General features: G+C 46.7%; 1 protein-coding gene across 3 annotated transcripts in view; it reads left to right on the plus strand.

The window, feature by feature from the left end:
• LOC149344902 (cytochrome P450 3A4-like) overlaps positions 1-27258 on the plus strand; it is a 55647-nt gene that overhangs the window by 22897 nt on the left and 5492 nt on the right. For 2 of the 3 annotated variants that reach the window (XM_089542680.1, XM_089542679.1), the window contains exons 2-4: positions 3858-4096; positions 16248-16437; positions 21722-21930. In XM_089542680.1, the coding sequence (XP_089398806.1) occupies positions 3911-4096; positions 16248-16437; positions 21722-21930 (585 nt within the window). In that variant the 5' untranslated portion in view covers positions 3858-3910. The remainder of the gene's footprint in view (positions 1-3857; positions 4097-16247; positions 16438-21721; positions 21931-27258) is intronic. The other variant, XM_089542681.1, reaches the window with a different exon arrangement.

Here is a 27258-nt window from a genome sequence, read left to right on the forward strand (position 1 = left end):
TAGTCTTGCCACACGGTGAGAAAGATACAGTATGTCTCTTGCTATCCAGGGCATACTGTGTTTTTGCTTTTTAGTTTTTAATGGAAAAAAACGCTGAATACCGACCTTCACAATGTTTTCGAAAAATGTTACCAAGGAATTCACGTCACCTGATATGCTAAGGTGTTGAAACTGTTCAAATGAGTCACCTAATAAATGCAGGATAGCCACGTCATCGGCTCTACTGAAATCCAGAAATGTCTAATAAGTTAGTTTTGAGGAAGGAATAGAACATACGATCGAAACAAGAACAGCGTTGTGATCGGATCTCCTCTCGACGACTTCGCATGTGAAATTCGTCGCGAAATGAGAAGAGCTTAAAAACACAAGATCCAGTATTGCCGAAGACCTCGTGAACTTATCAACTATCTGTTTTAACCCAAATGACAAAGAAAAATTGACAAGTTCATTACTGATTGCAATGTCTTCACCAGTAATGTCTTCACCAGCACGCTATCAGTAAACACGTGGTCATAACGGAAATGAACCTTCGAGCCACTGTCACGATAAGATTGCGTTGCATCCCATATTTTTTTCCTCATCAATCCAATGTGAGCAGAGAAATCCTCCGATAAGCTAATGCCTGAATTTTTGAGTGTATGAGCGTTTTTTAACGCTCGAGTTTTCTCCCGAAAGTCAAGTAGCTTAACGATGACAGGACGAGGGCGCCCTTCCTGCTTTCTACCTAGCCGAAGATACCTTTCTATTTGAGGACAATCCAATTGAAGGTGATCTTTGAATACCTTAGTCACCGCAATGAACAGAGCTTTGTTAGTTTCTTCATCTTCTTCAGCAAGACCGTGAAATTTTTCCAGCTCATCATTTCTTGAACCAAGCTTGCCAACAGCCTCAGACAACGAATTCAACTGGCGTTGCACGGTCCCGTCGCTTGCGTCGCCGTTCGAGGTTGGCGGGATTGACTCAAGAGCAGAGCCTCGTAATTCAAGTGCCTCAAAACGAGAGTTCACTCTCTGCTCAGCCGTGCTTAACGCTCTTTTGCCTTTTCTATCGCTGTTCAAACTCGTTCTTTGCTACTGCATTACCATTTCCACCTCCCCGCTTGTTTTTCTGGTTTGTGAGCCGCGGCCCATGTGAGAGCTGTCGTGCTGTCTATTATACGGTCCCTTGCCCTCATCCTCAAGTTTGTTTCGAGGGCGGAGATTATACCTCCTCGCCTGTTTTGTGCCCTTATATTGACGAAACCGACTGACTGTAAGCCTGCGCTGGCGAAGGGAATACCATTCCCAAAACGGTTGGCAAAATAAACTTTAAAATAACGATCGCGTTTGCCGTAATCCTGTACCTAAGCTAGTAACCTGGACCATTGGAACCCCTACTGAATACAACATATATATATATATATATATATATATATATATATATATATATATATATATATATATAATAAGAAAACAAGAGAACGGGAATGAGGAGCTCGTTATAAATAACAGAGAAGCCAACAGCCACAGAAACCAAGGGACATAGGGGATTTTTTAATTTATTTATTTTCTGGTGTTGTTCGATTTAGAATATTACTGAATATGGTATCGCTTAAGGCTAATTGATTAGGAAAGCAGAAGAAAAAACCACATGCCGATGCCACCGGTGGGATCCGAACCCACGACCTCCGAATTACGCGTCCGGTGCTCTACCGCTCAGCTACGGCGACGGCTGCCAAATCTGCTTTCGGGGGTATTTATTTTTAGAAATAACCTAACCTTGAGATTGTTCATCAGCGCCACCCACGTTCGTAAGCGGCGGACGTAGTACGTCCGGAGTTACTGCTTTTCTAATCAATTAGCTTTAAGCGATAACATATTCAGTAATATTCTAAATCGAACAACACCACAAAATAAATAAATTAATTAAAAAATCACCTATGTCACATGGTTTCTGTGGCTGTTGGCTTCTCTCATATATATATAAATTAGGTCGTGGATTCGGTTCCCACCGGCGGCATGGGATTGCTTTTTCTTCTACTTTTCTAATCAGTTGTCTTTAAGCGACAACATAGTCAATAATATTCTCCATTGATCAACACCACGAAATAAATAAATACAAATAAAGTCCTATGTGTTCCATGGTTTCTGTGGCTGTTGGCTTCTCTTAAAAATCTATAACGAGCCTTTCATTTCCCTTCACCCCTTCACTTGTCTGCTTTATATATATATATATATATATATATATATATATATATATATATATATATATATATATATATATATATATATATATATATATATATATATATATATATATAAGAAGGGGGTGAAGATCGGATGGATCCGGTAGAACATAAACGTAATTCGGTTGACACACGGTAGAAAAACAACAACTTTAATAAAGTTGTTGTTTTTCTACCGTGTGTCAACCGAATTACGTTTATATATATATATATATATATATATATATATATATATATATATATATATATATATATATATATATAGCGAAGTGTACGCTTCGTTAATGGAAACATATTTATTCGACTCGATGTTCTTCCGATCGAAACGTCAAACTGGTCGAAACATTAGAATAAAGTTTTTTCTACCGTGTGTCTACCGAATTACGTTGATATTCTACTAGATCCATCCGACCTTCACCCCCTTCGTATATATGTGTGTGCGTGTGCGTGTGTGTGTGTGGGTGTGCGCGCGCGAGCGCGCGCCGCGCGCTTTTCTGAATCCAAATAAAGAATGGTTACAAAAATCCTGTCACAAAATTTGCCGTCCAATGAGTGCGAGACATCAAAGGCTTCAGTACACGCAACTACAATCTGAGGTGAACCATAGAGACCTAGAAGCAAAAATATTGAGAGGTCTGTGTGCCTCGTTCTTTCATCTACATTGCAGTAGCCCTGATTCACATACAGTATCTTGCATACTAACAAAATGGCACATTAATCTTGGCTCTATGTCAAGCCAGTAACATCGTCATCATCGCCATTAGAACTCCAAACGTCCAGTAGGAGACAGGGATGAATATAATATCTAGATTGCTCTATATGAAAGAATTTTTCAGTACTAGAGTGACCATAACATTATATGGGACCCCATGAGGTTTTACCGGAAATAGTTGGCATTGAATGGAACTCGATAAAGTTTTAGAACACTCTTGTTCCACTTAAAGTCAGTCGATCCATTTAAAGCCAGCTGGCTCCAGTCAAAAGCGCAAATAAGGTGCGACTGAAGTTGCCATTCCACATAGAGCAACTTGAAAGTAGTCTCGGTCCAGATGAAATAACTGGAGCAAAGGTTTAAGTGGAACTTAAGTGGAACCGATGGAGTTTACTTCGAGCAGAGGTTAGGAGTGTAGGACTTCAATGACGCGCAGTTCTGGAACAGCATGTCGTTGGCGCTTACAGTCACGATGTTCTTCCCCTTAGTACGGGCTCAAAAAGAGCATTACCTTGAATTTTGTACTTTACTTCAGCAATATGAGCGAAAATCTGAAAAGCGTAAAACAGTCAGTACCTATTTTTTTAAGGTCCCAAAGATATATCCTTTTGGGGGGGGCAACAACCTTACAGTTGTCATTACGAGAGCATCACGGTTTATAACATAAAATGTTGACAGCAAAAAAAGAACGCATTTTCCTCTCCTAGTAAAATTTTCCCCTTGGTCGAACTCATTCGTTTAGAGATCGGCACGTGGGGAAGTCAAGAAGGCGCTTTCCTGTAAGCCGATTTTATGTACGGCTGTCACCAACGAGAAACAAAACTTAACAATATAGAGCTTGACATATCAGCCCATGCTGAACAGCTGTTGCGTTTAGCGATCTCAGTGCATTTTTTGTTTGTCTTTCTCTTTTCATTTCAGGCTGGCCTGTTAACTCGACTGCAGCGCTTTGACCGCAGCTCAGACGCACGACCATGGAAGCATGGAGCATCCTCTTCTACGTCCTAGAAGCTGCACTGCTCCTCTTGCTGTCTTGTGCCGTCCTATGGGTGGTTGACCGACGGAGTAAACATTGCCTTTTTAAAAAGCTTGGGGTTCCTGGACCTAAGCCGGGCCTTCTGTGGGGCAACTGGAAACAGCTAAAGGAGAACCGCCTCCGGGTAAGCTTATTTGCCACGCCACTGAGAACTTTGAGACCGTCGGTACTTCCAATTTAGCACTGCTTTCTGAGTGCGAATAAGGCGTTTATATTTCCTTTACTCCTCATCAGCGGAGTGCTCCAAAATAGACTCGTTCATTGGTACTATTAAATACCGAGGAAACATGCAGTTTAAACAGTGATAACCTTTTTTGATATCATTTCACTCGGTCAACATGCAATAACCACAACATCAAGAATAGAACGTACCAAAAAATACGCAATAGTTACGTTACATTCCCGCCAGGGAGTCCACAAGCCTGGGTTGGAGTACGAATGAGGTAAATGCTATTCACCGGCAGGATGGGTCGCCTCTTTCAGGCCTCAGAGTATCAACAGAATTGATAAAGGGGTGAGCTGGTATTACATTGTTGAGAGTTGCAGCGCGAAATACGAGGATAAAACACGGGACGATCATGCTGTTTCCTTCATCCTGGTCTTTTCCGCTGCTACCTTAATGGCGTGCGAATATATTGGCAAGTATCACCTTCACCTTACCAGGATAAAAATTCTATCACGCTCAGTGGATCAGGAACAATAACAAAGGTACCGAAAAGTTTCAAGCAAAAAAAAACGTTTACTCAAATGACCAAACTCAGTTACCCCAGCAGTCAAGAACTGAACGCTCGAAACGAACGCTATTTAATGAGTTAGTAAAGAGGATGCGCTGGTTCTGGAAGATGAGAAATAATTCCAATTGAAAGTCATTGAGTCTTTTTTTACTCCTAAAGTAAATACTCGCACAGTATTGTATAATCAGTGACCTCCTAAGCAACCTCGTACTTGCCGATGGCATCGACTTGCTAAGTGACCCAGGGAACCAATTTTACACCATGATCGACGAACTACCAAAGCAAAGAACAACAGTAAATGTAAGACATACTACGCCGAAAGAAGTAGAGAGAGAAGAGATAAAGAGGAAGAAGTAAGGCAGGGGTGTTAACCAGAAGGGTACTGTGGTTGGCTGCCCTGCACTGCGGAGAAGGGACGAGGGGAGAAAGAAAAGGAGAACGGGCGAGGAGCACAATCACAATTTGTCACTCTAGCCACTCGCGTTCAGGGAGCAAAACTGTGCTTTGTAGGCCTTGAGGGCAATCGCATGCTGAGGTCACTGATCAATGATGCTAGCGGCTGCTGCTAAGTTGAGCCGCAAGAACTGGGTGCAGCGCTTCCAGTATTTGCAGTGCAGTGTGTGGTGCTGGGGTGCGCAGGCTAGAAAGCAGAGTATTGAAGAAGCGTAGCTTGTTGGGCCAGTTGGTGCATGGTATGAAGAAAACCAGCGAAAAAGACGCATTCACAAGGAGGAGAAGTACACAGGACAACGCTGGAAACACAACTCTAGGAGTTGTGTTTCCAGAGTTGTCCTGTGTACTTCTCCTCCTTGTGAATGCGTCCTTTTCGCTTGTTTTCTTCATACTAGAAAGCAGAGCACGCATGATATTATTAAAGAACATGAGAATTGCAATAACTTGCAGATCTCCGTCTCAGTGTTGATCGTGGCTTTTGTCTAGTACCGTGGTTGTCGTTCAACAGTGGAGTGCTTCGACGTCCCTGACCCAGTGGACCTACAAGTCTTCGAAAGTGGTTGCCAAGTATTATTTAAGGTAGTAGATACGGCCTCACCAGACGGCGGGCGGTTGTCGGAGGAGGCGGACACGCTGCACTGGCACTTAGGCCCTTCCCTTCAAAGGTTATTCTCTTCTTTGAGGACCTTCGGCGGTGCAAACAACGTCGTCTTACCTTTCCAGAGGTATCTATATGCGTAGAATAGCATAGCGCCATTCGTTTCAGTACCTCTCGTTCCATCTTTTGACAGAGGCCGTCTTTCAAAGAAGAGACATGAGAGCCATGACAGTAGGCACACTTCATAGCAGTCGAACGGCTAATGTTGCTGCTGTGTGGCTCGGAGCATCTCGGGCACACAACGGATTTGTTGCAGATGCCGCTCATGTGACCGATCCTCATGCGCTTCCTGCTGTTTAGCAGCTTAGGAAAGAAATATCAAAATGGGTGTCGAAAGTGCCAAACCTTTACTCATGATCGTAAAGAGTAGCCCTCGAAGGTTAGCTTGATGCATTTAGACTTTACGAGGCGCTGAACGTAGAGTATTGAAATGCTGTTGGTATCCGGCTTGATTAAAACGGTCAAATCATTTTCACAGATGGCGATGTCAACGTTGTAAATTACGTCAGACGTAGTGCCAATTTCTTGGAGGATAAGAAGCCGGATGCTGATGATTGAAGAGGTGGTTGATTGTGATCAAACTTTCCAGTGCGCTCCGCTCCACACAGTCGGTGGCAAGGATGTTCTTATAGAGATCTACTCTCACGTCTTCAAAGTGCGAGGCTTTCCGCAGCTTGTTCAGGAGGTTCAGGTTGTCAGTTGGTTGGTGTGGCACAAACAAGACGGCATGTTGCGAAGCCCTTCGCTCCCTGATGGTCGTTGACAGGCTTGATGAGGAGGACTCGGCTGGTCTTCCCACTCTGCGCTTGGTCATCTTGCTAATGACTGGTACGAACCCGTCGTAGCTCGAGTAGCCATCACTTGCCGCCAAGCACGCCATTGTATTCGCTGCTTGAGTCACTAAGGTGGTGCAAGGACTTGCAATGGGCTGCTGACCCACTCAATTCGAAAGGAGGGCCAGCAGCCTGCACTTCCATCGCTGGGACAAGAAGGGAGCGGTGCCTATGTGGTTATGACGCAAAGAACCAAATAATTGGAGAGATGTGGTGGTGGTAAACATTTATTGATTATGTTCTAAAAGGAGGTGTTTGGTCCCCGGCCCCACTGCCCCAGGTCCTCACGAACCTAGGTGTACCTCCTATCCCGGAGCCCCAATAGCGTTTAACGCCGCTCATGCCCTGGCGACCAAGGTCCATTGGAACTGTACGTCATAGCAGCTGAGTAGTGCCGCCTCTTAGGCCCCCTTAGAAGGTTGGGAGATCAAGCATTGAGAAGAGTGCGGATTGGAAGGGCAGGCCCAGACCATTTAGATAACATCCCAGAAAGTCGCTCCGCACAGGCTCCAGCCACGATAAAATTCTAAGTTGAAGTGCTTCAATACTACTGTGTACAGCATTGTATTTGTAGCAGTCTTGAGAAGGAGCCGTTCTTCTCCTCTTTGGAGACCCTTACAGGGTTCCAGAAAGCGGCGATGACTGTCCTTGTAATATGTAGCCATGTCTTTGAATGTAATTAGAGATTGGGTGGCCTTGGAATAGGCTTCCAGACCAAGTGTGGGTGGCTGAGGAAAGAACGCGAGGGCCGCCTGATCGGCTAACTCATTGCCCTGGAATACCTGATGGCCGGGAGCACAGATGAGGTTGCAGTCCAGATGAGGTCGCTGGACCAACAGCAGTTTTGTAAGATTCGCCAGGCGCGAGGAGGTATCCAACCCAGCCCATGATTACGACAGCCTCCTTCGTGTCGGTAATGAAGTGTTTGACTTATGGGAGGGAAAGGCAGAAGCAATCGCGATTTCTTCCGCGTGTTTTCTGCTGTAGGCCCAAAACCTAACTTCTGCTACTTTGTTAGTACTGCCGCCCACTGACCAGATGAACGCCCCCCCCCCCCCACCCACCCACTCCGGTGGAGACTGGAGATCGGCTATGCCAGCGTAGTAAACGTGCTGTTGTTGACCACAATGTCGCTTGAGTGCTTCCGCACGCGCCTGGCGATTGCCATTTTTGGGGGAATGGGTCGGACCCTTAGGACGCGTCTCAAAGTTCTGGAGCTCGTGCCCTTTCCTCAAAGGTGGTGGTGTGTTGGAAAGGGAGTCGGTCAAAAATGAGGCGACCGGGTGGCGTTTGTGATAGGCTCACGTACTGGTTGAGGAGATGGGCGCCTCGGAGTTCCCGATAGGTGTTGACTACCCCTAGTTCCAACAAGTGCTGGCTGGATGTGGCGGTGTCGAGGTCATACACTTAGTGGTGTATGACCTCGAGTTTGTCCTCGTAGTGTTTGCCCATGCGAAGGTGGAGGGTTGAGCAGAGATCTCTACTTGTTATGAACTCATATGTGAGTCGGAAGGCATATTTGCTTCGTGAACCCCCCCCCCCCCCCCCCCCGCTTATTGGAGGCTCAACGGACAGTACGGCCCGCCCCGGTCGCCCTACATGCCGAGTTTCACGAGCGTTATGCACAATCTGCATTGTTGGTGATTAAAGAGGTCGAGGATGCGGATCTCCTTGGCCTCTCTCCTCGGATCTGAAGGGAGTGTGAGGTAAATTGAAGTGTCGTCTCGTGGGGAGGGACGAGTGGGGACAAATTCTGTTTTGGTGGGAACACTTTTGAGACCACAGTATGCTGCGTAAGCGCCCACTACGTCCACTTCCTGTTGTAAGCAGGTCTCCATTTGTCCGAGATTGCCTTCTGTTGCCCAGACAGATATCATCTGCATAAAGGGCATATCGGATGCCGGGCACGGGGCTTAATTTTGCTGGAAGGTCTTTCATTGTGAGGTTGAAGAGGACAGGAGATAACACCGCATCTTGTGGTGTACCCCGGGATCCGATTGTATAGCGTCCATGTTCCTTGTGTTGAATTGTAATGTAGGCATGTGGAGCTGTGAGAAATTTCCGGATGTATCGTTTGTATTCTGACCACAGTTGGTATCTTGGAGGTGACTGAGTGTCACTTCATTTTTGACATTATCAAAGGTATCTTTCAAATCCAAGGTCAGGACTACCTTCTCATTGCGAATGAGTTCTTTCGGCTCGAATGTTCCAATATTTAGTTGTAGAGGAATGTGTCGTATGGATTTCAGTGGTCGGAAACCAAACATACTGTCCTCAAAAGTGTGATATTGTCACGTGCTTCCACAGAATCTCGACGGAAGAAGCAGAAGATGAAGGACTGACCGGCAGAGAGAAAGGAAGAAAAAGAGCTGAGGGACGCTGGTAGGCTGCCTGCTTCCATCCTGCTCCGACCGATCTCCTCTGTGAATAAACCCCCGTGCGTGCTAAGCACGTAACAGTTTGGTGAGAGGTGCCGGGTATCGACCACGGAGCATTCCATCTACCGAAGGAGCCGTAGACTCGCAGGCTTCCCACCACTGCCATCGGACATGCCTGGAGACGACAATGCCGAGCAACCGGGGATATCCACAGCGAACAACTGGCCACATTATCGAGAGCCCCGCACATTTTTTGGTAAACCTGAAGAGGACGTTGACGAGTGGCTGAAACACTATGAGCGGGTGAGCAAATACAATCGCTGGAACGCTGCTACTAAACTGGCTAACGTAGTGTTTTTCCTTGCCGCCACGGCCCTTGACTGGTTCGACAATCATGAGGATACACTGAGTTCATGGGCTACATTTACGACCGAGGTCAAGAAAAATTTTGGGGATGAATCGGCTAAGAAGAAGCGTGCGGAACAGACATTGCTTCACCGCGCGCAAGTACCCGGAGAAACTTGCACGGCATACATCGAAGCCATCTTAAAGTTATGCAAGCTAGTTAACTCCAGTATGCTTGAAGAAGATAAAGTCGGCCACCTTCTAAAAGGAATTGCGGAAGATGTTTACAATTTCCTGATTAGTAAAGAGAGCCTGAGCACCACCGCTGACGTTATCAAACATTGCAGAACATTTGAAGCTCTTAAGCTGCGTCGAATCACCCCTAAATTCGGAAGATTGGCCAATGTCACCTCTATAGCCAGTGTTGAAGCCTGTCCTCCAAATTCTATGGCTGATATGATTCGAGAGATTGTGCGCGAGGAATTGTCAAGATCCCGGGACACCTTCTGCCGCACAGAATATCCGCGGCACAGTTCTGCACCGGAGGACGATGTTGCCGCCCTGTCGACTCCGTGGGCTCAACCTAACGGCACTTTGCCCATGGAAGATCGGAACATTGCCCAACGTTATGGCCACCAGCCGACGGAAAGGAGGCCCATTTACCCAGAAGACGTGGTTCGTCAGCAGCGAGATCCTGGCTCCAGCCAACGTCGCGACTTTGTTCGCCAGGACTTTTATGGCGGTCGCTGGCGCTCTCAACCTTTGTGCTACCGGTGTGGTATTGCAGGGCATATCGCTCGATATTGCCGCCGTCGTTTCCCGACTTCTCAAGACTGCCAACCCCCGGCGCCTACTTACGGACAACGGCACACCGCGCAGCAGCGACCCCCAACGTCCGCTTGGGACCCGTACCGTCCGAGCACTTTGCGGAGTTCATCACCTGCATCTGACCGCAGTGTGACGCCGCCACCTCAGCGCCAACGGCGGTCACCTTCTCCTCGACGTCGTGCATCCCCTCCGCCTCCGGGAAACTAGGAGGCGCGGCCGATGGAGGTGAGGCCGCCGGCGAGTCGATGACGTCCAATATACCTCTGCCCGTGTTTATGTTGAAGAACAAACTGGAAGTGTTTATTGATGGTGTGAAAACAATGGCTCTTGTGGACACTGGTGCTACCGTATCCGTTATGAGTTTGAGGTTTAAGAACCGTTTAGGTAGGAAAGTGATGTTTAGTGGTGACCGTGCAGCGTTATTCCGTGGTGTCGGTGGTGAACCTTTGGTTCCACTTGGTGTGTGTGCTTCAGATGTTGTTATTGGTGGTCTAACGTTTAGAACAGAATTCGCAGTGCTACCACGGTCAACGCATGATGTGATTCTTGGGATTGATTTTCTGCAAGAGTGTGGTGCAACTTTAGACTGTCGTACGGGAGAAATTTCTTTGAATTCTTCACTACTTTCAGCTCTTGTGGATAACTCGACACCGGATTTTGGAGCATTTGCGGTGGAAGAAGACACTATTGTACCAGCTTTCTCCGCAGCATTCGTGCGGGTTTCCTCTGTTCACAATCAGTGCGAATCTTTTGAAGCTGTGGCAGAGCCTACGACACTCGCCTGCTCTAAGAAGAGTATCGTCGTGCCTCGTTGCGTCGTTCCCGTGGTGGGAGGCCGTACCGAGCTGTGGACAGTGAACCACTCTGAAGAGCCAGCTGTGTTGCCCCGGGGCCTCAAACTCGCCCGTTTCGAGGAAGGTGTGTCAGGTTCCGTCGCGACGTTAACCAACTCTGTCAGTGAGCAGCACGTGAAAAGAGATATGGAGACCCAAGTTAAGACTATGATTAATCAGGCTCTTCCCACAACCGAGCGTCGCACTCTAGTGGAACTCCTTCTGAAGCACGTGTTCGTGTTCGACTTTGCCAAAGACGATTCTACACCACCGCCTACCAGTCGTATTCATCACACGATCAACACCGGCTCCGCACCTCCTATACGCCAGAAACCCTATCGAGTCTCAGCCACTGAACGTAAGTTAATAGATGACCAAGTTCAAGAGATGCTAAAGCGAGGCATAATTCGAGAGTCTTCCAGTCCTTGGGCAGCTCCAGTTATCCTTGTTAAGAAAAAAGATGGCACATGGAGGTTCTGTGTTGACTACCGTCGCTTAAATACGGCCACGAAGAAGGACGTCTACCCGCTTCCACGTATAGATGACGCAATTGATTGTCTGCACTCCGCTTCGTACTTTTCTTCTATTGATTTGAGATCCGGCTACTGGCAAATCCCCATGCACGCTGCAGATAGGGAAAAAACGGCATTCATAACACCAGACGGACTTTACGAGTTTAACGTCATGCCTTTCGGATTATGTAATGCACCTGCAACATTCGAGCGGTTCATGGATACAATCCTGCGTGGCCTCAAGTGGCAAATTTGTTTATGTTATTTGGACGACGTTGTAATTTTTGGCAAAACGTTTAGTGAGCACAACAGCCGCCTGGATATTGTGCTTGATTGCATGGAACGAGCTGGCCTTATCCTCAATTCCAAGAAATGTCATTTTGGGAACCGAGAAACAATTGTTCTTGGTCATTTAGTTGATAAAGAAGGGGTTCGACCAGATCCAAAGAAAATTGAAGCTGTCAAAAGTTTTACGGTGCCTCAATCAGTGAAAGAGCTGCAGAGTTTTTTAGGGCTCTGCTCGTACTTTCGACGCTTTATAGCTAGGTTTGCGGACATTGCTTACCCACTCACGTGTTTGCTGCATAAAGATGCACCGTTCCATTGGACCAGCGAATGTGACGCAGCTTTCCGACATCTGAAATTTCTTTTGACCTCGGGCCCCATCCTACGCCACTTCTGCCCATCTGCACCAATTGAAGTGCACACTGATGCAAGTGGTATCGGTATCGGCGCTGTACTTATACAACGCCATGGTCACGATCAGCACGTGGTAGCATATGCCAGCCGTTCATTGAGTAAGAGCGAAAGAAATTACACGGTTACTGAGCAAGAATGTCTCGCCGTTGTTTTCGCTGTCCAGCGCTTCCGCTCCTATCTGTACGGGAATGCTTTCACCATCGTGACCGACCACCACTCGCTTTGCTGGCTAGTGAGTCTTCGTGACCCCTGTGGCCGGCTTGCTCGATGGGCTTTGCGCCTACAAGAATTTAATTTCACTGTGGTGCATAAAAGCGGCCGTAAACACTCAGATGCCGATTGTCTTTCCCGCTTGCCGCTTCAAACGACTGATGACGACGCAGACAACTTTGATGAATACTTGGCGTCACTTTCACAAGCCTTCCCCGATCTTGAAGTTTTCCGAACTGAGCAACGCAAAGACCAAACATTAACCTCTTTGTTTGATGCCGCTCAAGATTCTGTAAAGAATACTTTTTGCATTCGCGACGGTTTGCTTTATAAGAAGAATTTCTCTTCTGGAGGAGCACGCATGCTTCTTGTCGTACCCGAAAACCTACGCATCACAGTTCTTGAAATGATGCACGACGACGCCACGTCTGGGCACTTGGGAGTGACACGCACACTCCACCGCACACAACAACGATTTTACTGGCCTAACATGCGTTCAACCATCCAGCACTATGTAGCCAGCTGTGTGCAATGCCAGCGCTTTAAGCTGCCGACTTCAAGTCCACCGGGCAAACTGCGGCCAATCACACCTCCAACAGCCCCGTTTGAGCAAGTTGGCATTGACCTCCTTGGACCTTTCCCACGGTCCTCGAAAGGAAATCGATGGATTCTTGTGTGCGTAGACCACTTAACCCGTTATTGTGAGACAGCCGCGATACCAGCTGCTACTGCGTCTGAAGTATCTAACTTCTTACTTCGATTCGTCATTCTTCGGCACGGCCCTCCTGCAGTTCTCATTAGCGACCGTGGACGCCAATTTACAGCGGACGTTGTTGAAGAACTTCTCCGCCTCAGCAGCTGCAGTTTTCGCCACTCCACGCCATATCATCCCCAAACGAACGGGGTGGTAGAACGCACTAATCGGACGCTCACCACCATGCTCGCTATGTACGTCGCTGCAGATCATAAGGACTGGGATGGCGTCCTCCCGTTCATTACTCATGCATACAACACAGCGCAACATGAGACAACAGGCTACAGCCCCTTTTACCTGCTCTATGCTCGCTCACCTCGCTGCGGCCTTGACACCATTCTACCATTTTTCATCCACGACGAACCTTCTCTTGCGACCACACTCTGCAGAGCTGAAGAAGCTCGCCAGCTTGCCCGCGTTCGAATTTTATCTTCTCAAGAGCGTTCCAAGAACCGCTACGACGTCCAACACCAAGAAGTTTCTTATGTTCCTGGTGACATTGTGTGGTTGTGGACCCCTCTACGCAAGCGTGGTCTGTGTCAGAAACTGCTGTCCCACTACACTGGACCGTTTGTTGTGTTGGAGTGCATAAGTGACGTTAATTACGTTATATCACGACTAACTGCTAGTGGTCGACGGTCACGCCAGTCTCAGGTGGTGCATGTAGCCCGTCTCAAGCGATTCCATCCCAGACGGTCTACGTAACTCGCCCGACGGGCTCCGTCTGCGAGGAGGGAAATGTCACGTGCTTCCACAGAATCTCGACGGAAGAAGCAGAAGATGAAGGACTGACCGGCAGAGAGAAAGGAAGAAAAAGAGCTGAGGGACGCTGGTAGGCTGCCTGCTTCCATCCTGCTCCGACCGATCCCCTCTGTGAATAAACCCCCGTGCGTGCTAAGCACGTAACAATATGTTATGTTTTTAGCTAAGTGAACAACTCATTTCGCACCATAGTCTCATAAACTTACCGACACAACATGTGAGGGAGATAGGGGGCGTGTGCTCCTCATCAGTCGGCTTCCCATCATTAGGAATAAACGTCACTTAGGCTGTTTTCCAATCTGGGAAGAGTGGAATCCCTTCAAGCCCGATTTGGTTGATGAACTCAAGCAGGGTATGATAGGCTGCGTGGGGAAGGTTCGCCTGAAGTTTTATTGTCACCTTGTCCCGGCTCGGTACAGTGCCGAGCTTCATTTTGGGTAGGGACTCCTTCACATCATGGAGCTAGAAGGGGGGTGCAGCTCCAGATTTGTTTGGCCTACGTATGAGCATTGGGACAGGCGAGGGTACACCGTGGTACAGAGGTATCTGTCAAACAAGGTTCGGGCCAGTTGTTTTGTAGTACCGGGAAAGTTCTGAATAGCGCATTGGAGGTGCCGCGCCGTTTCTTTACTTGTCTGAGTGGGGTCAGTAAGTGCTCGAAACAGACGCCATGTGTTGCGACCAGCCATCTGGCGCTAGCAGTGTTTGTCGCCGCTAACTGAGCGACGTAGTCGGCAGACTTCTGGGAGACGCGAACACAGCGTTCTGATAATGAAATTCTACATCTTTCTCTCAGAAAAAGTAATGTCCAACGAAAGTAATGTCCAACAGCCTCAGAAAAAGGAACAACTTCATTTTAAAAAAGCAACAAAATGTCCTCAATGGTGGGCGCCGACTTGTAACTGGACGCAAGAGCAGTTTGCAATAGACAGCGAAGCGGCTGAAGTTGTAAGGGAATACATCTTCTTCAAAAAAGCAGAGGGCGCAGTAATTTTCTGACATCTAGGCGGAAAATTTAACCTAGACGAGAGGGAAGGAATAACGGACGCACTCTGAAATGAGAGAGAAAAAAGGATTTTTGGGGAAAATAAATGGCGCAGTGACTGTCTCACTTCTCAGCGGAAACTTCAACCCCGCCGGAAGGGAAGAGGGGAAGGTGGGAGTGAGATAAAAAAAGAGAAAGAGGTGCCGTGGCGAACGGCGTCGGAATAATTTCGACCTTCTGAGGATCTTCAACGCGCATTAACATCGCGCAGCACTTTGACGCCGTTTTGTCTTCCGACTCCATCGATATGAGGACACCGCGGCAGGGGTTGAACCTGGGTGCTATGCCTGAGTAGCCGAGCGCGCTGAGACCTGAGCCTACGCGGCGGGTGTAATACAGCTGTTAGCTCACGTAGTGACGGCAGACCCGGACCATCAGAGTGAAATAGCTAAGACAATGAGAATGAAGTGTAGTTCTTTCAGCAGGCACTGTCAGGCGATGATTCAAAATTTGCCAATATCTATCGAAAGGAAAGTGTATAACAGCTCTATTTTACCGGTACTCACCTATGGCCAGAAACACGCAGTCTAATGAAAGTTTTGTACCAAAATTCAGTACTACGCAGCGAGCTGTGGTAAGCAATGTAATAGATTAATATTCAGATATCAGAAGAGAGAAGAATATAATAGGAAACAAGCGCGAGTTAATAAGATCCTAGTCGAAATAACGAAGAAAAAAGGGCAGGAGCAGGTCACGTGATACGAAGTCAAGATCACCGATGGTCGATAAGGGTAACGGACTGGACACTGAGTGAAGGCAATCATAGCAGAAGGCGACAGAAAGTCAGGTCAACGGATGAGATAAAGAAGTTTGCGGCGATAAAGTATTCACAGGTGGCACAGAACAGTGTTATTTAGAGAGATACCTGAGAGTCCCCTTTCGTGAAGTGGATGTAGGTAGAGGAGGGGCGGCCGATGATGGCGATGAGGTAGGCGGGTGATGATGACGGCCGTATGCATTTAAAAAGGTTTGATTTTAGTTGCTGAACGTTTTGTTGCAATAATGACAAAGTTGAAGTGAATCGAGCCCTTCTGTAAAGCTCATCTTTGGCTTTTATGAAGTGAGTTTAAAGGTGCAGCCTTATTTCCGTACCGGGGTGTTCTTGCTTTCGCTGCCGGTTAAATGCCGCAGCCACGGCCGGGACAGAGCCAGCCATGAAGGGTCTTCAACTGAGTGCCACTGGAAGTGGGCGACTGCAGTAGTTCTACACCGGTTGCTTTTTTGGACGCAGGTCATGACAGAATGGATAAAGGAGTATGGCAAGGTGTTCGGAATTTACCTCGCTGACCAACCCTTCATGGTTATTACTGACACCGAACTCATCAGGGAGTGTTTTATTAAGTCAACGAAGGTCTTCCAAGATCGGCCTATGTACTCCATAAATGCGGAGCCAATGGTGAGCACCATGCCTCTGCTCAAAGGTATGTACAATTGCATGAAAGGAAATGTTCACCTCAGATAATATATAGGTTTCCATGTTTTGGAGGGTGTAATTGATCGGCAGTGAATAACTTGCTTGCAGACTGCAATTTCAATCGCATTATAACAGCAGGATGATTTTCTATACAACAGTCATTTCTCCGTAATAAGCCGCTGCGCAGTAAATTTAAGATTGTAGAATTTGGTTTGGTTTGGTTTATGGGGTTTAACGTCCCAAAGCGACTGAGGCTATGAGAGACGCCGTAGTGGAGGGCTCCGGAAATTTCGACCACCTGGGGTTCTTTAACGTGCACTGACATCGCACAGTACACGGGCCTCTAGAATTTCTCCTCCAAAGAAATTCTAGCCGCCGCGGCCGGGATCGAACCCGCGTCGTTTGGGTCAGCAGCCGAGCACCATAGCCACTGAGCCACCGCGGCGGCTGTAGAATTTAAAGTGTTGAATCCTGGGCGGGGCGGCTGAATTTCGATGAAGGCGAAATTCTAGAGGCCCGTGTGCTGTGCAATGTCAGTGCACGTTATAGAACCCCTGGTGGTCGAAATTTCCGGAACCCTTCACTACGGCGTCCCTCATAGCCTTAGTTGCTATGGTACGTTAAACCCCAATAAACCAAACCTAAAGTGTTGAAAAATATTTCTACAAGAAACATATCTGGCAAATCAGGATACCTGCCACACGCATAAAAGAATAAGAACGAGCATTACAGAGTCATGACTGAGCTGAAAATAGGAGCTTCAATGTTTGATTTTAATACTCAGTATTATGTCATATATGTTTGCATCGGATAGATAATTATTCTGAAAAAAATCAAATCACTTCGCATTGCGCGAAAGGATCTTATAGAATATACTATTGGTCAGGAAATGCACTACTTCTTTAAGCGTTGCCTCCAGTTACTCAAGAACGTTCAGACTAAAGAGAAAACTTTTTTAGAGTTTGTGGTTTGGCACAGGAAGGACATTTTAGGAATACATTCACCTCAGATTGCGTAAATTGAAGATGGATTCCAGAATCGTAGCTATTATCTGCATTAGAAGATTATTTCATACCATGGTGCTTCTTCACTGGATGCTCAATGACCGCTAAATTATGCAAGTGGATTTAGTGACTCAGCTCCTAAGATTAGCTTTGATGACGGCATTTTTGCTGTTGTTTTGGATGTGCATACCGAGGACATGGAGGGTGGGGCCCTCCGGTATTCGGATGCCATCTGCGTCAACGTTTATGGGTGGAGGATCCTTACTTTTGGGAAGCGCTGTAATTATTAGGAGTTCGGATTTCTGAGGGAAACTGCAGAGGCAGACTTGGTGAGAGGGATACTCCATCTTGTCCAATGACTCCTGCATTGTTTTGAATTATTCCAGCATCAGTGCCTGACATACTCCAGAGGGTGATATCATTGGCGTAGAGGCAACGGGACAGATTTGGTATGGCTGATAGGGTCCATGCCATTCGAATGCAAAAGTACGCTAGATTGAACTCCACATTTCTCGCCTGCGAATATGCTTTTAGAGCTCAGCTCTTTGGCTCCGTTTCTGTGTTCTGCTGCGTCGCCGTCGCCGTCGTCCCTTGCAATGAGCAGTGGACATCTTAGTCGCGCTTTACGCTGCGAAACCAATGGAGCGGGAGCATGGAAATCAGAGGGAAGGCGTATACCCAAGGAGCACCGATAACTGGCCCAATATTGGAAACGTATTGGCAAACATCGGCCCTACAGAGGGCCAGAGTGAAACCATTCATTTCCAATACTGGGCCGATTACTTGGGCTGCCTGGGTAACTCTCCTCCTGGAACAGTGGACACCTCAATCGGGCTTTAAGCTACGTGGCGGTATTGACAGATGTGCGCTGCATGCGTTGGCATTGGCCACGTTGTGCTAGAAACACGGCGCTGAAGCCACAGGCCGTCGGCATTCATTGTGTTCTTTGGCGTTGGCGTTGACAACGTTTTACACTCCGATCATTTTAAGGAAAGAAAGTGCGCACAACTGGCTCCCTGGGTCAGCGGACGCCTTAAACGAACTTATAGGTACGTGGGGTAATGACAGAGGGATGTGGGCTGCATGCGTTAGCGCTGACAATGGTGAGCGAACACTCGCGATCAACCAATAACTGCCACCTGTTGGGGTGTCAGGGTGGTTGGGGACTTTAATGTACATATATTGAGACAAACAGGAATTTTTTACCACTTATGCGGGAGAACATCAGTTCCTCTCGCTCGTAACGCCTCCTAGGGCTATGACAACCTCGCGAAATACTTGCGTAGACCTCGTCTTTGAGAACCAAGCATTGGTGCAGCAATGCAAGCATATATTTCTTCTCCCCTCCTGCTTACAGCCTCACCTAGAGGCTAGCAGTACTTTGTAAATAAATAAATAAATATCCGTCTTTCTTTCTTTTATTGATGTTCATTTTTACAAAATGGAGGTGGCTGAGATAAAAGCTGCGACCGTGCAGCTTGAGAGGCCATCGACCCCCTTTACATGTGCCAGCGCGGAGAAGCACAACATAAAAAACACAACATACACAGGTCACCTCTCCCGGAAAAACAATCTCCCAGATATGCATAGAAGGTAAGATGAAAAGGGACACTACATAATTGGTCAAAACCACATGAACTCAAGAAAGTCTTAAAATTTGAGGGGCACATATTTTCGATACTGATGCCATTTTCATTAAGGAAATTTAATAGCCGCGGTAAATTGTTCTCAGGCATTTGTTTGCTATAAGTTGTCCTGTGTGTTTTAACCTCCCACTTTTCAGAGTGACGTGTACTGTAAGTGGGCACGTTTAAACGTAAATTAGCTATTTCAAGTAATATAGAATTATGTTTCTTTTTACCAAAATAGAATTCGCGCAGAATCGATGTGTGTAAATATCTCGAATTTTTTTTACGTTATATCTCTCGAAGAAAGGGTCACTATGTTCAGTTTAGGATGCATTGGCAATAATGCGTAAGCCCTTTTCTGCATGGTGAAAATATCGTTAAGATTTGATCGAGTCGTTGTACCCCACACCAAAAAGCCATAATTAATATGCGAGGCAAACAACGCATTATAGAGAAGTAGTTGAACAGAAGTAGGAAATATATATCTATTGTGATTCAACATACCAACTGTAGTGCTGAGCTTCTTTATAACTAAATCTGTGCGGTCGTTTCATTGTAAGTGGTTCGAGAAGGTTACACCGAGAATTTTAAATGTATTTACGACCTAAATATGCACAGACTCATACGTTATACTATGGTTTTCTGGGATTTCTCTGCCCTAAGTACGAAAATTTATTGCTTTGGTTTTGTTGCAGTTTACCTCCAGAGAGCTGTTTTTAGACCAGACAGAAGGCCATTCAAGAAGTTCATTTGCCCTTCTAATTAAATCTGTGTAACTGGAGGACGATAGAAAAATACTAGTGTAATCAGCATACATTACAAATTTTGCTTCTTTGTAAATACCCTGTCGTACACTTGAAATTATTTCCCTGGTTTGCGACCTAACTTCATTTACTGAGACAAATTGTTGCCTGCTGTGTAGATAAGAGGATAGTAGTGTAGATAAGAGGATAGAGAATAGGGCAAGAGGTGTGCCCTTGATACCATACCATTCTAGTTTACTGAGCAGGATACGGTGAATGATGTTGCCAAAAGCCTGCGTGTAATCAACAAATATACCAACAGAAAGCAATTGATTTTCGAAGTTTCTTAATAAGTACTCTTTCTGAGCTAAAAGTGCCAGTTCTGTTGACTTATTGTTTTGATAGCCATACTCTACTTCAGTTATGACCTGATGTTTGCTACCAAATATTTCTCCGACCAGAAAGCTTCATTCACGAGAACCAAGAATTATGAGTGGAGTGTTTCTCGAAGAAGAATTATGTGCGAAAAATAACAAGTTGTCTGTAATTGTACAAACATTTCTTACTCGAATTCTTTGCCCCAATCTATCGAAAAGCTGATACAGTTGATCAGCTGCGCTCCAATTTCGCATTAGGAAGTAACGAAATCGTGGGCAATTTTTTCCCCCTAAAGAACTACAAAAAATGAGTAAAGCAAGCAAATTTTACTGCACTGCGTATGAAGGTGGTCTTTCATCACTAAACCAACAAAGCGGCCTTATCACCCGTTTAACGCATTCGAATTCTTGCTCCTGAAAAAAAGCGCGATAGACAACAAGCGTACAGTCGGGAACAAAAGTCTCCGGACCACTTGTTCGTCTAACGAAGCCGATAGCTCTGCTATTAGTCGGCGGCTGGAGACCACACTTGCGGAGGTAAAAGTTAATTTTTGTTCTTTCATCTCCACAAGTGCGATCTCCAGCCGCTGTCTGGTAGTAGAGCTATAAGCTTCGTTTGAGGAACACGTGGTCCGGAGACTTTTGTCCCCGACTGTACAGTCCTTTTGCTGTTTATGAGACGTGCAGCTAATCCCCAGAATGGGCCAGCTAGCTACAGGACATCAACGACAGAATCCTTGGAAGTAGCGGACTGTATAATAAAGGCCTTTGGCTTACCAGTGAATTCGGCGGTGAAAGTTTGCCCACGATAAGAATAACGGCACAGCACAATGCGGTTCTCTCGTGCGCGATAAGTCCTTGGAACTAAAACGACTTGCGTGTCTGTCATGGCCGGTGGTCAACACCACTCGCTTCACTGCCTAGAACCAGGTGAATCCTTTTTGGCTCCGCGGGAAACTCCGTAGCCGTCCAGGGGGTGCTGCGGTGACTATTTCCGCTTCCTTTTCGAGGTCGCTAATGGCTTTTCTCCCCGCCCCATAGCCAGGTGCAACACGCGACGCTCGGTAGAATCGGTAGTTTGGTAGAATCGCCTGGAATATTATTTTAAGCGTCAATGCGAAAACCTTTTAAGCAATGTCACCAAGGAGAATATTTCTTAAGCTCAGCCGCGCAGGAGAAATGGTGCGACAACATCACATATTGAGTACTGGAGAATTGATTGATATATCCCAATGGATTGCGTTGCGTAGAAACGGGGGAAACTAACTCTCGTTCCTAATCTCAGATTAGAAAGATGCACAAAGTACTTCTCACTGACGCCTGTTTTGCCCCTAGCATAAACAGTCTCGCTGATAAGATGCTTATCAACACCCTGTGTACATCATAACGCCTTGTACACGCTTTCTTATTTTCTACATCCTTTAGGTCTTTATTTAAAGGAAATCTTTTCATGAACCCCGTCGAATACAGTGCCTTCAGAGTATTGTAACAAGAAGAAAATTGTTTTTTTTAATAATGATATTGAATACTTCACCGCAGGCGAAAGGTGGCGGAATGTCCGGTCTGTATTCAACGCATGCTTCTCCGTCGGCAAAGTCAAGGATCTCTCCGGAATTATAGATTCAAGCGTAGACCGATTTGTCCAAAAGGTTGACGACGTCTGCCGTGCTGGGAAATGTCTAGACGCATTTGAAGCCTCCCGTGCCCTGGTTCTGGACATGCTGACTAGGACGGTTCTCGCATGGGAGGTACGTTTGATTCTTTTTCACGGGCGTAGCAGATAACCTCCGTGGTTAAGTGCATCAAAGGGTGGTGATTACAACTAGCGTAAGGTGCCGCCAGAAAATTTGAAAAGTATTGGCGCCATTTAATTTATTGGATATTGCCACTTATCATTGTAGCGTCCGTTCGTTCGCGCAAGGCCGCAGAAAAGGGGTGTTATCATTTTTGTTCGTGACGCGAGAAGCGACCGGACATATCTCGATTGTTCACAGCCATGAACAACTGCATCTACGTGTTTCTAGATTACTCTAGATGATCTCGACCTGTTATCTCGAAGTTTCCTTGCCGGCTTTAAATTGAACGATGCCGCGAGCAGCGGGCATTCGTAGTTCGACGACTGGCAAGCACGCTTGTTGCTTACGCCGCCGCCGAGTGACTCAGTTCTTTTGCGGGCGCAAGTTAGCCCAAATAAAGAGCTTCGTTTCCAAGTCTGGTTGGTGTCCTACTGACCGCTGGACTGCCGTCACTACAACGTGACATCTGGTGGAGGTGCGGGGTAGCCTTCCATGTACCGGACACCCCCAGCAAGTCGCGACGCCAGCCCTTCGAGTCATTCACCTGAGGACTTGACTCCAGTCTACCAAGCAGCCTCTTGGAGCCTCCAGCCATGACTTACGCCGCAGCAGTGCGCCATCGTGCACCTCGACGACGGCACCTAAGCCCCTATAGCCATTAGCCTGCTGCGCTGGAGCGCCGCCCTCTCGCCCCAACTCGCCCGTCCTACGAGCGTCGCACACGGCCTAGGAAATGCGACGAGTGGAGAACACCCGACCAGCGCCGCCAACTATGCTTCCACTGCGGAGAAGCCGGTGACATTCCCCGGTACTGCCCATACAGGAGAATGGGCATCCGAGGATTTTCTTACGACGCCCCACGACCCCGACCTGGCCTGCGACCAGCCGCAATCGAAGAGTTCTTGCGTCGGGAAGAATACTCATCGCCGAGCCGCCCATCTCGTTCTCCGTCGCCATCGTCACCGCGCTATGTATCTCCTAGCCGAGGCTACACAGTGCGTGGACGCTCCCCCGGCCCCCGAAGGTTAAACTGAATAAAGCAGCCTCTGGAGGTGAGGTTGCTTCTGAGCGCAAGAACTAAGACCGTCCATCGACGAAAACACAAGACTATGCCTCAACTACGACGACGACCCCTACGACGACGACCCCTACGGCGACGACGACAACTATGACGACGACGACAACTACGACAACACCGACGACGACGACACAGCCAGACTTGAAGCTTTTACCGCAGCCCTTAAACCTTATTACGAACGCTAAAGGACTCGAATTTCGCATTCTCCGTGTTTATTTTCATTTTAAAGCATCGAGACGATGCTTCTTTGCGAGGAGGGTAATACCACGTATCATTGTAGCGTCCGTTCGTTCGCGCAAGGCCGCAGAAAAGGGGTGTTATCATTTTTGTTCGTGACGCGAGAAGCGACCGGACATATCTCGATTGTTCACAGCCATGAACAGCTGCATCTACGTGTTTCTAGATTACTCTAGATGATCTCGACCTGTTATCTCGAAGTTTCCTTGCCGGCTTTAAATTGAACGATGCCGCGAGCAGCGGGCATTCGTAGTTCGACGACTGGCAAGCACGCTTGTTGCTTACGCCGCCGCCGAGTGACTCAGTTCTTTTTCGGGCGCAAGTTAGCCCAAATAAAGAGCTTCGTTTCCAAGTCTTGTTGGTGTCCTACTGACCGCTGGACTGCCGACACTACAACGTGACAATATCATATATGACGCTTTGCATTAAAAATTAAACTTGCATGCTAACAACTGTTTTAAATACATTAAAAATACCTCGCAATTTCCGCGCAAGCGAAAGAGCAACATTTTAGGCTACCTGCTGCAAACCCAACGTGAGGTAAGCTCACTTGTATTACATAGCCACACCGAGTAGATTGCTCGAAGAAGCCGCTTTGCGTGATGCTGCTAGTAAGTTTCTCCAAGCAACGGTGTGAGCTATCTGGGGCAGCGAGCCCCAGAACACATTTAAGCCGGTGAAAGTCACCTGTAGAGTTACCTCTACAAACCGGCTATAAGTGACCAGAATAGTAAAATTACCTTTGGGCCGGTGCAAGTTGCCTGCAGCCTCGCCTCTGCAGGTCGCCTATTGAATAGGATTATGAAATTTGACTTTTCAGTGTTTTTCTAAACGACAACAAAACGCTTCAGGTAGTGAGGCAGTGTAGCAGGAATGCAGTAGGGGTACGTGAGGCGCACCTAAAAAAATTACCGGAACAAAAATGAATGGTACTAATAGTCACAACAAAAAAGAACGGCCAAAACACGATGGAGTAAAAACTCAGAGAAAGTACTCAATAAAACACTGAAGTGTCTATTATAGGGGACGGGGGGAAAATGTAGCGCAAAAAAAAAGGCAATGACTGGGAAAGATGGACACAAAAAGCGCTACGCGCTTGTTGGCTCATGATTCAGAGAAAAGCGACAAGCATCTGCCCTTATTAGAAGAAATTGCCCGCGTATTTGGATTCTCACTTGGATGCCGTGTCTAAAGAGAAAGTTGTCGCGAGGATAAACAGCGATTTAAAATATATGTTAAGTGTTTCTTTTCGTTTCATGAAGAAAATTTAGGCTTATCTCAGCTAAAAGGTGTTTTAGAGGCAATAAACTCGGACGGTTTCTCATACTGATGTCATACAAAATCATACAAAGTTATCATAGAAATGTCATTTACTTTTGTAAATTCGTATATGTCTCATACAGATTTCATAAAATATCATATAAATTTGACATTTGTATGACAAACCCTGTAAGAGGTTTTTATATAATACGACTTTCTTCACAGGCATAGAGCTAAAAGACCTTGAATATATACTCTGATTTAACACAATCCCCAAAAAAGAGGACGAGGAAAGGCAGGAAGGTTAACCGGAAGAATAACCGGTATGCTACCCTGCACGGGGGAAAAGGCGTGGGGGGATAAAAAGATAAAGGAGAAAAGAGAGTAGCAGGAAATTGAAGTCACGATACAAAGTTACAGCGTTCGGTAAATTCACAGCCTGTCGTGCAGGCCAGAAGTTCTCAAGAAGCGGAGCAGTGCCTTGGAGGCCTTCACCGCCGGCGATCGGCGCGGCCAGTGACCGAGAATCTTCATTTCCATCAGTGGGCGTGAATCGAGACGCTCCAGCGCACGGCAGATCGACCGACTTTGGGCGCTGTAGGCAGGGCATTCACAAAGAATGTGGGCTATAGATGACTCGCAGATGACACATGCAGGGCTATCATCCATACCGATTAAGAAACAGTATCGCTTTGGGAAAGCTACTCCAAACTACAGGCGATACAGCAAAGTTGCTTCACGTGCTGGTAGGCCGGATGAAAGCCGGAGCTTCAGATCTCAAAAAATCCTCGAAAATTTTGCTATTAGAATACTTTTGATGCTAATGGTTTGGCCTGAGCACGAGTGTATCAGAAATACCAAAGAGACGAAAGCGAACAACAAGATTATCCGCCAACACTGCCTCAATGTTCGACTTATGAGCGTTAGCTACGGGAGCTTCAAGCATTTACATCGGTATGGGCAGCAAGTGGGGAGAAAACCAAATCTTAACGAATCCACGAAGACCGCGGATGTTTCTTTTCCGTGTCCCAATTCGATGGCCGCTATAATGGCACATATATAACGGATCGAAAGTACAGGTATCAAGTGGGCCGCTACACGCCCACTGTTGCCATGTGGTACAGTGTGGTCAAATGGTAACTGTTTTGGACAATTTGGCCTTCACTGCAGACAGACGCGTCCTCGACAAACGCAAACACTAAGAGCTAACGGTCTTAAAAAATTGCCTCAGGTTCAACCCAGCGGACACTAGTACAGGAGCGAAAGCTTAGATGGCATCGGCAGCTGTGAGAACAAGCGCGAAGCCGGCGGAATTTATAGCGAAGAATTCACATCGCCTGATGTCAACCTCAGCTCTAAAGGTGAGGTGAAAGGTCAATGTAGAAGATCAAGTGACCACTGCTCATCGTATGACGACACAACACGCGATGCGAATCTCAGTCCTAAAAGTCAAGGTCAGAGCTCAAGGTCAAGGTCAAAGGTCAAGTGGCCATTGGTCGTCGGTCTCGTGCTTCCTGCTCATTAGCTATAACGATACCATACATGCATATCATGGCTATGCGCAGCAAGACACACAGTCGTACATTGTTCAGTCTTGGGAGTGGACGCTTAGTTTATCCTCGGTCAGGATTCAAGGTCAACGCTGCAAAGCAAAGCAAAACTGAGTTGTACCTTCAGTAGTGGAGCTCCCGCTCTAAAAAAAACAAATCAATGACAAATTTTGCAGAAATCAGATTGCATCTATGCGCCCAGAAACCACACAGAACTCCAGAAACCACGTCGGTGCGCCTGTTTCCAGGGATGAAGTATTGCCTGGCCAAATAACTGACACTTTGTGCCTCTAAGGCAAGCACAAAAAGGCACCAAAGAATAATTTAGGACCGCTCCGAAATTTCTCGCTGAGAAAGCAGAACGTAGTGGACATCAAAACAGGACAAGGTGAATGTGTAAGAAGAGAAATTATGAAAGGTTGGATTTGACGGTTTCATGGACACATGGGCTATAAGCGACGGCGCAATGAAGTGTTCCGGGTTAGTTTAGAGCGTCTGCAATTTTTTAACGCTAGATGCCATCGCACAGCCCACGGCCGTTTTTTATTTCTCGTCCAGGAAGTATGGTTTCCATTAGCGGAATCTAACTCGTCAAGTCGAAGTCAGTAGACGAGTGCCAAAGGTACTGAACCAGCGCGGAGTTTGGGAATCTAGACAAATAATTCGGAGCTGACCACTCCCTGACCCCTCGTTATGGAAAAAATTTTCAAGTGTGGTATACGCGCTTTTCTTCTAATAATGTTCATTTTGGAAACCTTCATTTTTGTTCCATTTCTGACACAAAAATATTCCATCCCGGTCTTATCCATTTTATTCCGATGATTCAGTCATTTCCTTCTACAGTGAATGTATGAGGTAACATCCGAGAATCATTCCCTCTTGTTGTAATGTTCATGATGACGACATCCAAGGGAAGCACAGGGAGCGCTTATCAAAATTCGTCTTATTCAACCTCGATGATAGTTCAAACTAGCTAGCGTCTCGCGTACCGTACATAACAGAGCATGCAAGAGTTGGATATGAAACAAGAAACGTATTTGAAGAGCTGCCACAATTTTTGTTGTGTGGCAAAGGCAAAGGCATGATTACAATTCCCGCTGCTGCTGGAGTAGGCGTCGTCTGCTACGCTGTGCTGATTACCGCGAGCAAACCTTA

This window comes from Amblyomma mixtum, chromosome 5 (genome assembly GCF_055824585.1).
Source record: "Amblyomma mixtum isolate Tamu chromosome 5, ASM5582458v1, whole genome shotgun sequence".
Classification (NCBI taxonomy): domain Eukaryota; kingdom Metazoa; phylum Arthropoda; class Arachnida; order Ixodida; family Ixodidae; genus Amblyomma; species Amblyomma mixtum.